Raw genomic sequence first — 12,218 nt, 5'->3', positions numbered from 1 at the left:
AGCTACTTTTAAGTACTCCTGAGTACATATGTATGTAGATGTGCCAGTTCATAGAACGAATAGATAAAACCACACCATGAAAAACCAATAATTCATTAAACATTTCTAACGCCCCAAATCTATCTGCGTATTTGAAAAGTAATTAAAAAATTTAATTTTTTAGTCTAGTATAATTAGAAAATCTTTTACCGTTTCTAGTCGCAGGCGACGGATAGAAGTGATATTTATGTGGGGAGTGCTGGTTCCGGCCAAGTGTTCTATGTACCCCTGCAAGCAATCTACGTGGAATCAAAGGATTTATTCTTCTCTTTGCCTGGCTTTCTGGAGCGCCAGTTCCTCTGACTCGGACTCCCTCCCTCGGATCAGCTGCAGTGATGCAGCTCGTTCGAGATCTAGTTCGAAAAAAAAACAATTCTACCTATTGTGCAGTGCGGAAATGAGAATATTTCCCATTGGGCAACCAATTTTTCAGAAAAAGGTTTGTTTTTTTTCCGTTTATATGAACTTTTTATTCAATAAGTGAACGCGAGTAATGTCTTTTGGTTTGTGTATCAGTACAAAGCTGAAAACTAAAATGAGGAATGCATTTGCAATGGCCTGGTCATTCATTATGCGAGAGATATGCTATGACTATGTTATAAATATAATAAAGAATTCAATAAAGATGATTACAACTATTTTTTTAGCAATTTATTCATATCCTTGTTTTGCCTGGTCATCTTCAGGTCGACATCCTCGATTTTATAGTTCATGTTGTCCAGTAGCTCATTTTGCGATTCAATCTCAGTGCCCAAATCAGTTGCCAAAAACTTCAAGCGCGACAAATTGTCACACATATCTTCAAGATTTGAGTCCAACTCGGCTTGAAAAAAGGGTTGCCAGCCTGAGTCGTCGGCTGATATTTACTGCTGGATTCTCCGCGGATCCGACTTACTGGATGGTTATCGTAGGGCTCAGAGGGTGACATGGGAGCGGATGATCCCCCGAAGACTCCAGCGTTAACATTACTGTTGGCTTCCTGCGAGGATTGACTGGCCGTGGGCGAGGCCGTGGCCGAGGTTGGCTGATCTCACGGATTTGATAACCGTTACGGGCACCGAAGGCGAATTCCCACCTGTTCAATCAATCTACCTCCCTCTTGCATTTACGGCATTAATTATTGTAAAATTAACCCGGCCAAAGAGAGAGAGGGGCACCCGCCGCTCTCAGCGATTCATTTCAAAAACGCAATCAAATTCGAATTTTGAGTCTTTGTCTCCGGGCGGTCTCGAACCTATGTCATCAAAAGAGTCTGCGAGACTTAACGCGCAGCACCAAACAGGTCTCTCCACAAAAATCGGAAATTTGTGAATTTTGTTGAGCAAGCAGTTCACACTTAAATAAACTGCTTGCATTAACATACCCTTTTGGTCAATTTGAAACTAGCCGCCAAAATTTTTTTAAATTTTAAATTAAATTTGAGTTTTCACTCCATTCAATCCAGTCATAATTCCATTTTCATGGTTTAAAATGTGTGTGTTAATTGTTGATAGTACAAAAACTGTTTATGACTTCGTACGAAAACATTTGGAACTAAAGATAGCAGCTAAGATGAGACTTAAGTTGTTCTTTTTTCTGTTGTTGATTATTCTAGCAATGGTTTTATTTATGACGAAAGTCAGTGCCAAACGATGGGCTGATGGAGTAGATGGAGTGTGTGCCTAATCACTTTTTATAGTGTTAAATTATACCAATAAAGATGATGTAGCAAGCTTAGCGATAGTTGATTCAAACAAGTAAATTTATTATTTTTGAGCTACCAGCTGATCTCAAAGCGTAGAGCTCTGAGATACACTACACACAATGCAGGCAGCCGAAACTGAGGTTTGCACATACCTATCTATCAAATGTATACCTCAAAGTATTATAATTCAACTAACTAATCGCCAATTCTACAGCCCAAGCGTACCAAGAGTTATATTGATGAGGTATACCGACTTTTAGAGGAAAAGCCAGGGGTTGAAGAAATATTAATCATGAATCGTTCCGGTGTGCCGATCAAAACGTCAATGGAACGCCAAGACGCACTTCAACATGCTTGTCTTTATGAGAATTCGCGTGAAAAGTGTCAGGCATTTCTATCAAAAATGGAGCCAGCACAGCTCCTGACCATGCTGCGAGTCCGTACCAGATTCCACGAGGTCCTGCTAACACCTGATGGCAAGATAACCGTTTTGGTAGTGCATAATCCAAAGGATACACATCTTAAGGTTGAGGATCTAAATCGTCATTCCTCCAATTTTTAAATAATTACTCCTACATATATCTACGTTGTTAGTCATCCAACTTCTTACACGTAAAACATTCTTCTCACTTTGTGAGCCCAAACACAACAAACTGTTGATTTATGTGACTACCTGAATATAAATGCAATCAAATAAGTAATAAATAGTCCTCAGAGCTTCAGCTTAAAAACAAAATATATTCCAAAAACAGATGACATTTTCTGACCAACAGAACGTAAATATATTCTTGTACCCGTATTTATAAAACACATTTCATTTTCATACTCTTCAGTATGTACAACATAAACGTTAAGTTCTTCTAGAACTAATGTAAAATATTCAATTTGGTTGTCTGTTGTTTATTTAAATGGATTAATCCTTCAATGGGAAACACATCAGTGCAGATTTAGCTTGGACAACGTCAAGTCATTCTCGTCAATAGGGGACACCGATAGTTTCATTTTGTGCTCCTTGGCCATTTTGGATAACATTACAATGTCCGCGTTTATATAGGCACCCCGCAAAAGTCCCACCGACGATTTTTCGGAAGTCTCAAGCTCCTTCACAAGTTCTTCAACACTGGGATTACATTTGGTTTCATCCTTTACTTCTTTAAACTTCTGGCCTGACAACGCACGAGTCCAAATGTCCTGAGATGACTCTTTGTATTTTTTGATTTTCTTGTCCAGGTCAGTAATCTTAGCACTGATCTCATTGTTATCGGGCTGCTTGGCTTGAGCCTGCATAAAAATACACCGAGCATCCTTATATTCGCCTAAGGCGGACAGGGCGCAACCTTCCTGGTAGAGGGCCTTACAGGAAGGCTTATTTTCAGTGAGACGCCGCAAGGCTTTCATCGTGATGCACACGCGTTTGGGATTATGCAATTTATTGTAGCAGATCATCAAGTTTTGCTGGAAAAGTTTTAAAAAAAACACATAAGTGGGGATGAGCCACGACGCTACAAGTTGCATAGTTACATTGAGAGTGATCAACAGAGCGATTTGCTTGCGCTCATCCTCATCATTGGCTAGGCGGCAATAGTTTAGAGAGGTTACCGCCCGCTCGAAGGCAGTGACGGCGTTGCGGTAGCGAAAGCGCTTCACACAGTCCTTGCCATGCATGTGCATGTCTAATGCCTTGGGGTAAACTATTGCAAACTTGTCCCGATCCACAGCGGCCATTGACGCGAAGGCATCTGAGTCCCCGATCAATGTGAAGTCAAGAACTTCGATTTTGAAAAGTCCATCTGAACGTGGTTTAATGCGCGGCGGGCAGCCTATCTCGTGAAATAGCAACTTATAGGATATAATAAACTCGGCTTTTTCATATGGGCGCATGGTAAGTACAGCAGCCTGGAGGCCAACCGGCACCGGTCTCAAAATATAATTTAGTTCGGCGCATCAATGAGGAATCAAAAGGAGAACTCTCGCCTTCCCAATAACCACTATAGCGCACAGCGACACGTGCCTTGTCTGGCACCAGACCTCGGCCCTGGTGCCCCTCACGTGTGATTCGCTTAAAAATGTTCTCATTGATCGGCTCCATCAATTTTTTGAGTTCCTCAAACGATTGGGTCCATGGAGAAGCGAGCTCTTCTTCATCAACATCTGGAGCGTTATCACAATCTTCCATTTCGTCGACATTAAAATCATCATCGCCAGCCTCAAATGGCGACTGTTCTACCTCAAATTTTGAGCCAGAGCCAACGAGTTTTCTAGAAGAGTAAGAGGCAGCGTCTAGGTAGCACATGATTGTGCAAATGTATCAAATTTCGATGCTTACCCAAGTTGCAGTGGTTCCTTGAGCATTTGAGTGCAATATGAAAAATAATCTTCCATTTTTTCCACACTTTTTCCCAACTTTAACTTGTTTGGGTTAATTACAAAAATGCGCGCTAGGCAGTGACACCCTCAGAAATATACCAAGTATATACCGATGAAAAAACGACCTTAGCCCACTTATGACCTCTTTAATTAAACAGGATAACAAATTGAGTTAAACTGCGGAAAATAATACTGTTTGTAAATCTTTTCTCTGAAATTACAAAAAAAAAAAAAACACACACACGATATCTTTCACTGTAACAGCGCCAAAATGATTCAATTTTCTTTATTTTTGGTGGAATATTAAAAAACCGCCTTGGGCGACAATGGGTTAATCGTTCCGTCGAGGATGGGAAACCATATTTCTCGATTTTGATTCAAGATATGCTAATTTTAGCTACTCCCTTTTATTGAACTTTTTATATAAATAAAAAAATGTTGTAACGAAAAAGGTCGAACTGCCCACAAAGTTTTTTTTCTATTAGCTACTTTTAAGTACTCCTGAGTACATATGTATGTAGATGTGCCAGTTCATAGAACGAATAGATAAAACCACACCATGAAAAACCAATAATTCATTAAACATTTCTAACGCCCCAAATCTATCTGCGTATTTGAAAAGTAATTAAAAAATTTAATTTTGTAGTCTAGTATAATTAGAAAATCTTTTACCGTTTCTAGTCGCAGGCGACGGATAGAAGTGATATTTATGTGGGGAGTGCTGGTTCCGGCCAAGTGTTCTATGTACCCCTGCAAGCAATCTACGTGGAATCAAAGGATTTATTCTTCTCTTTGCCTGGCTTTCTGGAGCGCCAGTTCCTCTGACTCGGACTCCCTCCCTCGGATCAGCTGCAGTGATGCAGCTCGTTCGAGATCTAGTTCGAAAAAAAAACAATTCTACCTATTGTGCAGTGCGGAAATGAGAATATTTCCCATTGGGCAACCAATTTTTCAGAAAAAGGTTTGTTTTTTTTCGTTTATATGAACTTTTTATTCAATAAGTGAACGCGAATAATGTCTTTTGGTTTGTGTATCAGTACAAAGCTGAAAACTAAAATGAGGAATGCATTTGCAATGGCCTGGTCATTCATTATGCGAGAGATATGCTATGACTATGTTATAAATATAATAAAGAATTCAATAAAGATGATTACAACTATTTTTTTAGCAATTTATTCATATCCTTGTTTTGCCTGGTCATCTTCAGGTCGACATCCTCGATTTTATAGTTCATGTTGTCCAGTAGCTCATTTTGCGATTCAATCTCAGTGCCCAAATCAGTTGCCAAAAACTTCAAGCGCGACAAATTGTCACACATATCTTCAAGATTGGAGTCCAACTGGGCTTGAAAAAAGGGTTGCCAGCCTGAGTCGTCGGCTGATATTTACTGCTGGATTCTCCGCGGATCCGACTTACTGGATGGTTATCGTAGGGCTCAGAGGGTGACATGGGAGCGGATGATCCCCCGAAGACTCCAGCGTTAACATTACTGTTGGCTTCCTGCGAGGATTGACTGGCCGTGGGCGAGGCCGTGGCCGAGGTTGGCTGATCTCACGGATTTGATAACCGTTACGGGCACCGAAGGCGAATTCCCACCTGTTCAATCAATCTACCTCCCTCTTGCATTTACGGCATTAATTATTGTAAAATTAACCCGGCCAAAGAGAGGGGCACCCGCCGCTCTCAGCGATTCATTTCAAAAACGCATTCAAATTCGAATTTTGAGTCTTTGTCTCCGGGCGGTCTCGAACCTATGTCATCAAAAGAGTCTGCGAGACTTAACGCGCAGCACCAAACAGGTCTCTCCACAAAAATCGGAAATTTGTGAATTTTGTTGAGCAAGCAGTTCACACTTAAATAAACTGCTTGCATTAACATACCCTTTTGGTCAATTTGAAACTAGCCGCCAAAATTTTTTTAAATTTTAAATTAAATTTGAGTTTTCACTCCATTCAATCCAGTCATAATTCCATTTTCATGGTTTAAAATGTGTGTGTTAATTGTTGATAGTACAAAAACTGTTTATGACTTCGTACGAAAACATTTGGAACTAAAGATAGCAGCTAAGATGAGACTTAAATTGTTCTTTTTTCTGTTGTTGATTATTCTAGCAATGGTTTTATTTGTGACGAAAGTCAGTGCCAAACGATGGGCTGATGGAGTAGATGGAGTGTGTGCCTAATCACTTTTTATAGTGTTAAATTATACCAATAAAGATGATGTAGCAAGCTTAGCGATAGTTGATTCAAACAAGTAAATTTATTATTTTTGAGCTACCAGCTGATCTCAAAGCGTAGAGCTCTGAGATACACTACACACAATGCAGGCAGCCGAAACTGAGGTTTGCACATACCTATCTATCAAATGTATACCTCAAAGTATTATAATTCAACTAACTAATCGCCAATTCCACAGCCCAAGCGTACCAAGAGTTATATTGATGAGGTATACCGACTTTTAGAGGAAAAGCCAGGGGTTGAAGAAATATTAATCATGAATCGTTCCGGTGTGCCGATCAAAACGTCAATGGAACGCCAAGACGCACTTCAACATGCCTGTCTTTATGAGAATTCGCGTGAAAAGTGTCAGGCATTTCTATCAAAAATGGAGCCACCACAGCTCCTGACCATGCTGCGAGTCCGTACCAGATTCCACGAGGTCCTGCTAACACCTGATGGCAAGATAACCGTTTTGGTAGTGCAAAATCCAAAGGATACACATCTTAAGGTTGAGGATCTAAATCGTCATTCCTCCAATTTTTAAATAATTACTCCTACATATATCTACGTTGTTAGTCATCCAACTTCTTACACGTAAAACATTCTTCTCACTTTGTGAGCCCAAACACAACAAACTGTTGATTTATGTGACTACCTGAATATAAATTCAATCAAATAAGTAATAAATAGTCCTCAGAGCTTCAGCTTAAAAACAAAATATATTCCAAAAACAGATGACATTTTCTGACCAACAGAACGTAAATATATTCTTGTACCCGTATTTATAAAACACATTTCATTTTCATACTCTTCAGTATGTACAACATAAACGTTAAGTTCTTCTAGAACTAATGTAAAATATTCAATTTGGTTGTCTGTTGTTTATTTAAATGGATTAATCCTTCAATGGGAAACACATCAGTGCAGATTTAGCTTGGACAACGTCAAGTCATTCTCGTCAATAGGGGACACCGATAGTTTCATTTTGTGCTCCTTGGCCATTTTGGATAACATTACAATGTCCGAGTTTATATAGGCACCCCGCAAAAGTCCCACCGACGATTTTTCGGAAGTCTCAAGCTCCTTCACAAGTTCTTCAACACTGGGATTACATTTGGTTTCATCCTTTACTTCTTTAAACTTCTGGCCTGACAACGCACGAGTCCAAATGTCCTGAGATGACTCTTTGTATTTTTTGATTTTCTTGTCCAGGTCAGTAATCTTAGCACTGATCTCATTGTTATCGGGCTGCTTGGCTTGAGCCTGCATAAAAATACACCGAGCATCCTTATATTCGCCTAAGGCGGACAGGGCGCAACCTTCCTGGTAGAGGGCCTTACAGGAAGGCTTATTTTCAGTGAGACGCCGCAAGGCTTTCATCGTGATGCACACGCGTTTGGGATTATGCAATTTATTGTAGCAGATCATCAAGTTTTGCTGGAAGTTTTAAAAAAAACACATAAGTGGGGATGAGCCACGACGCTACAAGTTGCATAGTTACATTGAGAGTGATCAACAGAGCGATTTGCTTGCGCTCATCCTCATCATTGGTTAGGCGGCAATAGTTTAGAGAGGTTACCGCCCGCTCGAAGGCAGTGACGGCGTTGCGGTAGCGAAAGCGCTTCACACAGTCCTTGCCATGCATGTGCATGTCTAATGCCTTGGGGTAAACTATTGCAAACTTGTCCCGATCCACAGCGGCCATTGACGCGAAGGCATCTGAGTCCCCGATCAATGTGAAGTCAAGAACTTCGATTTTGAAAAGTCCATCTGAACGTGGTTTAATGCGCGGCGGGCAGCCTATCTCGTGAAATAGCAACTTATAGGATATAATAAACTCGGCTTTTTCATATGGGCGCATGGTAAGTACAGCAGCCTGGAGGCCTTCTAGCACATCGCAACCGGCACCGGTCTCAAAATATAATTTAGTTCGGCGCATCAATGAGGAATCAAAAGGAGAACTCTCGCCTTCCCAATAACCACTATAGCGCACAGCGACACGTGCCTTGTCTGGCACCAGACCTCGGCCCTGGTGCCCCTCACGTGTGATTCGCTTAAAAATGTTCTCATTGATCGGCTCCATCAATTTTTGTTCGGAGCAGAACCCAGCCGATTAGCTGCTTGCCAAATAGCACCTAATTCTTGGCCCTCAGCCGCTTATTTTGTTTGTTACTTATGTCTATGTCACTCATTTGTTTGTTAAAGCTTTGCGCTTGCTTGCCCTGCTAAACGCTCTCTGCCAGCTCGCTCTTCGCTATCTCCGCTTTGCGTCTGCCTACCGACGTCGGCCGAGCGAAGCTGCGCTTAGCGATCGGAGCGGCAATGTAAAGGGCAGGCAAGCCACACTTGCAATTTGGATGTCACGCATTAAAGAACATATCGTAATTTTATTTCTGCGCCGAGTTTTATTTAATTCGAAATAATTAGTCGGCCGACTGGGGATAAAAAACATTATCTCCACATAAAATTTGGTGACCCCGACGTGATCTCTGAGTTGCAGTGTCAATTAATAATCATTCGTGATCGACATTCGTTAGCCCTAGCAAATTTTCGGCGGTTAAGCACAATTCGGTGCTAAAACACACTTACATACACCTACATACACGCATTGCTGGCTATTAATTTCTCTGTCGCGACAATTCGGTCAGTGCAGTGCGGTAGGCAGTGCAGCGAACTCACTAATACACACAAGCGGAGTACAAAGCGGAATCGGACAGCTCGCACAGCCGCACAGCTAAAGGCATTAGCTGTAATCCCTTTGCTTTCGGTTCCCACGTTTATACGTATACAGGGTGTCTTTTTCGGTCGTGCTGAGTGACTCTTTTAAAACCTCAACATGGCAGCACCTGAGCCTACCAATGTCGCGAACGCAGCAATGCCGAGTGATGTAGATTTCTACAAGCACAAGGCCGAGTCCATCGCGCGCCAACTAAAGGCCATGGATCGCTTTCTTACCAAGGAAGAGCTTGCCGAGTTAGATGAGGCAGAACTTCAAGCTCGCTTAGAGCAAATCGAGCGAATGAATGCGGATTTCGATGCCGCTCAAACGAGCCTTGAAAGGCTGGATTTCCTGCAGTTAGCCCATGATGCCCGGCTGGACTTTTCGAATGTTTATGTCAAGGTTAGGTCCAGGCTGTCGCGGGAGTTGATGGCTGCTCGCACGGTAAATGTTGCCAATTCAACGGCTCGGCATACTCTCGAGGGGAATTCGTCGTTGTTCGCCTATAATAGTATAGGCCGTTCTCGAATGCCCGAGTTGCAGCTTCCGCGATTCGGGGGGAACTACATGGATTGGCCAGAATTCCACTCGATGTTCTCGACAATGGTGCACAAAGACCATCGTATACCAATCATCGAAAAATTCCAATATCTTCGTGGATGTCTAGATGGTGCTGCGCTGGATACGATTCGTTCCTTGGAACTTTCTGAGGAGAATTACGACAAGGCGTTGAATTTACTAATGTTGCGATTAGATAATAAACTGTTACATTTTCAGGCACACGTCAAGGCTATTTTCGGGCTGCAAGGGGTGGAGAAGGGCTCGGCTATCGGCTTGCGCGCGCTCAGCGACAAAATCAATTCGCACTTGCGTGCACTTCAGACCTTGGCGACCCCGCAGGAGATATCCGATGGGTTGCTGATCTTCATCATAGGCACGAAACTGGACCACAAAACAAAGGAGAAATGGGAAGAGAACTTGCCGACGTCAGGATTGCCTCGGTGGTCAAGCATGGCCTCATTTCTGGAAGCGAGATGTCGGATGCTGGAGAATTTGGGATCAGCCATGGCAACAAGTCCTAGTCAACAGGTGGGAGAAGACAAACCTGTCACCCTTATCACCTCCAGTAACGACCATCCTAACCCCATATGTAACCATTGCAATTCCTCCGAGCATTACATATCTAGATGTCAGGCATTCCTGAATCTCTCTGCGTTTGAACGATACAAAGAAGCAAAGAAGAGCCGCTTGTGTTTGAACTGCCTCAACAAAGGCCATGAATTGCAGAGGTGCAGGTCAGGACTTTGCAGGCATTGCCAGGCCAAACATCACACGCTACTCCACATTCCATCGGGAACTGGTGCTTCATCTTCCTCTTCACCGGCCGAGGAATCGATCCAGCAAGAGGCCGCGACTGTGCTTCTAGCAAGCGGGTGTTCCAGCCCTCCCCCCTCGATCCAGAAATCTCAGCCTAGCCAGAACGTGTTGCTACCTACTGCCCTCGTCCATGTAACAGATCGTTATGGAGCACTTATCCCATGTCGTGCCATTTTGGATTCTGCATCACAGGCAAACTTTGTAACATCTAGACTTGCTGATCAGTTGCAGTTGGATCATCGCTCGTCTTATGTTCACATCTCTGGAATTGGAGATTCCATTCTACCTTCGAGCAAGTCTGTACATATAGTTGTACAATCCCAGGACGCAAGCTATCGAGCTTCCTTCGCTGCAATTGTCACCAACTCAATTACGGAAATGCAGCCTAACTTCGGCGTAGACGCAAAGGATTGGCCAATGCCGAATAATCTAAAACTAGCTGATCCTAATTTCTCCAAGCCCCAACGTATCGATCTGTTGATAGGTTCTGGTTTGTTCTTCGATTTAATGTGCGTCGGACAGATTCGACTATCAGCCCAATTGCCAACATTGCAGGAGACTAAACTTGGTTGGATAGTATCAGGAAGCATTGATAGCTCGGAGAATAAGCGTGCAGCTTTAGCCGCTTTTGAAAATTCCTCGTGCATCTCTATTGACGATTTTCGACCCACAACGCTGGAGTACCAAAACTTAGAGCAGCAATGCAGGAAGCAGCTGCTCGAGTGCCAGGTGCAAGTGGAAAAACTGCGATCGGAGAATCAGGAACTGCAGCGCGAACTTTTCCATATATTAAAAACCTACATATCCACGCCAAATGAAATTCAACTTTCAACAGTTTCTACATTGCCAAATTTCCTGCCATTCTATGCAATTACAGAGGTTCCCGATGATCAAGACGTAGTCACGACAAGCCGCCTTCGTAAAGAAGCGCCGATTGCTGCGTTCGACGATCATCCCAGCGTAGCCGCCAGCTGCGCCCAAGCAAGCATCTTCAAGAGGGCCGTTGGAAAAATAGCGGTTCTGCCCCTTCAGGATGGATCTGTTGAAAGCCTTTGCCTTCCAACGGGGGGTGAATGTTCGGAGCAGAACCCAGCCGATTAGCTGCTTGCCAAATAGCACCTAATTCTTGGCCCTCAGCCGCTTATTTTGTTTGTTACTTATGTCTATGTCACTCATTTGTTTGTTAAAGCTTTGCGCTTGCTTGCCCTGCTAAACGCTCTCTGCCAGCTCGCTCTTCGCTATCTCCGCTTTGCGTCTGCCTACCGACGTCGGCCGAGCGAAGCTGCGCTTAGCGATCGGAGCGGCAATGTAAAGGGCAGGCAAGCCACACTTGCAATTTGGATGTCACGCATTAAAGAACATATCGTAATTTTATTTCTGCGCCGAGTTTTATTTAATTCGAAATAATTAGTCGGCCGACTGGGGATAAAAAACATTATCTCCACAGAGTTCCTCAAACGATTGGGTCCATGGAGAAGCGAGCTCTTCTTCATCAACATCTGGAGCGTTATCACAATCTTCCATTTCGTCGACATTAAAATCATCATCGCCAGCCCCAAATGGCGACTGTTCTACCTCAAATTTTGAGCCAGAGCCAACGAGTTTTCTAGAAGAGTAAGAGGCAGCGTCTAGGTAGCACATGATTGTGCAAATGTATCAAATTTCGATGCTTACCCAAGTTGCAGTGGTTCCTTGAGCATTTGAGTGCAATATGAAAAATAATCTTCCATTTTTTCCACACTTTTTCCCAACTTTAACTTGTTTGGGTTAATTACAAAAATGCGCGCTAGGCAGTGACACCCTCAGAAATATA

The 12,218-nt window shown here is 42.8% G+C and overlaps 5 protein-coding genes across 14 annotated transcripts in view; 2 read left to right on the top strand and 3 right to left on the bottom strand.

Annotated features, from left to right (window-relative positions):
- The window catches only part of LOC117188243 (dynein light chain roadblock-type 1-like), a 22,166-nt gene extending 19,687 nt beyond the window's left edge, over window positions 1-2,479 (top strand). For 7 of the 8 annotated variants that reach the window (XM_033391795.1, XM_033391794.1, XM_033391796.1 and 4 more), the window contains one exon: window positions 1,938-2,479. In XM_033391795.1, coding sequence (XP_033247686.1) covers window positions 1,938-2,285 — 348 coding nt within the window. In that variant the 3' untranslated portion in view covers window positions 2,286-2,479. Of the gene's footprint in view, window positions 1-1,604; window positions 1,864-1,937 lie in introns of those variants that run through there. The other variant, XM_033391802.1, reaches the window with a different exon arrangement.
- The window catches only part of LOC117188256 (inactive peptidyl-prolyl cis-trans isomerase shutdown-like), a 5,643-nt gene extending 1,457 nt beyond the window's left edge, over window positions 1-4,186 (bottom strand). The window contains exons 1-3 of the mRNA XM_033391815.1: window positions 4,050-4,186; window positions 3,245-3,981; window positions 3,040-3,178 (exon numbers count right to left, since the gene is read on the bottom strand). Coding sequence (XP_033247706.1) covers window positions 3,040-3,178; window positions 3,245-3,604 — 499 coding nt within the window. The 5' untranslated portion in view covers window positions 3,605-3,981; window positions 4,050-4,186. The remainder of the gene's footprint in view (window positions 1-3,039; window positions 3,179-3,244; window positions 3,982-4,049) is intronic.
- Window positions 1-12,218, bottom strand: part of LOC117188244 (inactive peptidyl-prolyl cis-trans isomerase shutdown-like) — a 22,338-nt gene extending 10,120 nt beyond the window's left edge. Inside the window, exons 1-2 of the mRNA XM_033391804.1 lie at window positions 12,080-12,218; window positions 11,871-12,011 (exon numbers count right to left, since the gene is read on the bottom strand). Of these exons, the coding sequence (XP_033247695.1) occupies window positions 11,871-12,011; window positions 12,080-12,135 (197 nt within the window). The 5' untranslated portion in view covers window positions 12,136-12,218. The remainder of the gene's footprint in view (window positions 1-11,870; window positions 12,012-12,079) is intronic.
- The window catches only part of LOC108159435, a 94,948-nt gene continuing 88,931 nt past the window's right edge, over window positions 6,202-12,218 (top strand). For 2 of the 3 annotated variants that reach the window (XM_033391780.1, XM_033391783.1), the window contains exons 1-2: window positions 6,203-6,431; window positions 6,506-6,817. In XM_033391780.1, the coding sequence (XP_033247671.1) occupies window positions 6,411-6,431; window positions 6,506-6,817 (333 nt within the window). In that variant the 5' untranslated portion in view covers window positions 6,203-6,410. Of the gene's footprint in view, window positions 6,457-6,505; window positions 6,818-12,218 lie in introns of all 3 variants that reach the window. The other variant, XM_033391781.1, reaches the window with a different exon arrangement.
- LOC117188255 (inactive peptidyl-prolyl cis-trans isomerase shutdown-like) lies at window positions 7,176-8,395 on the bottom strand. Its single transcript, XM_033391814.1, has 2 exons — window positions 7,811-8,395; window positions 7,176-7,746 (listed from the first exon to the last, which is right to left on the bottom strand). Exons 1-2 carry the CDS (start codon window positions 8,390-8,392, stop codon window positions 7,228-7,230), a joined length of 1,101 nt encoding a protein of 366 aa, XP_033247705.1. The 5' UTR covers window positions 8,393-8,395; the 3' UTR covers window positions 7,176-7,227.

Source organism: Drosophila miranda, chromosome 3, assembly GCF_003369915.1.
Source record: "Drosophila miranda strain MSH22 chromosome 3, D.miranda_PacBio2.1, whole genome shotgun sequence".
NCBI lineage: Eukaryota > Metazoa > Arthropoda > Insecta > Diptera > Drosophilidae > Drosophila > Drosophila miranda.
Note: the sequence above shows the minus strand (reverse complement) of the source record. Positions and strands in the feature narration are given on the sequence as shown.

Bases quoted from the DNA above. Each gene is read 5' to 3' on its own strand.
- LOC117188255 (XM_033391814.1), bottom strand. From the start codon at position 8,392: ATGGAGCCGATCAATGAGAACATTTTTAAGCGAATCACACGTGAGGGG. The intron at 7,747-7,810 runs GTAACTATGCAA...TAAAACTTCCAG, and splicing joins CTCTGTTGATCACTCTCAAT to CAAAACTTGATGATCTGCTA.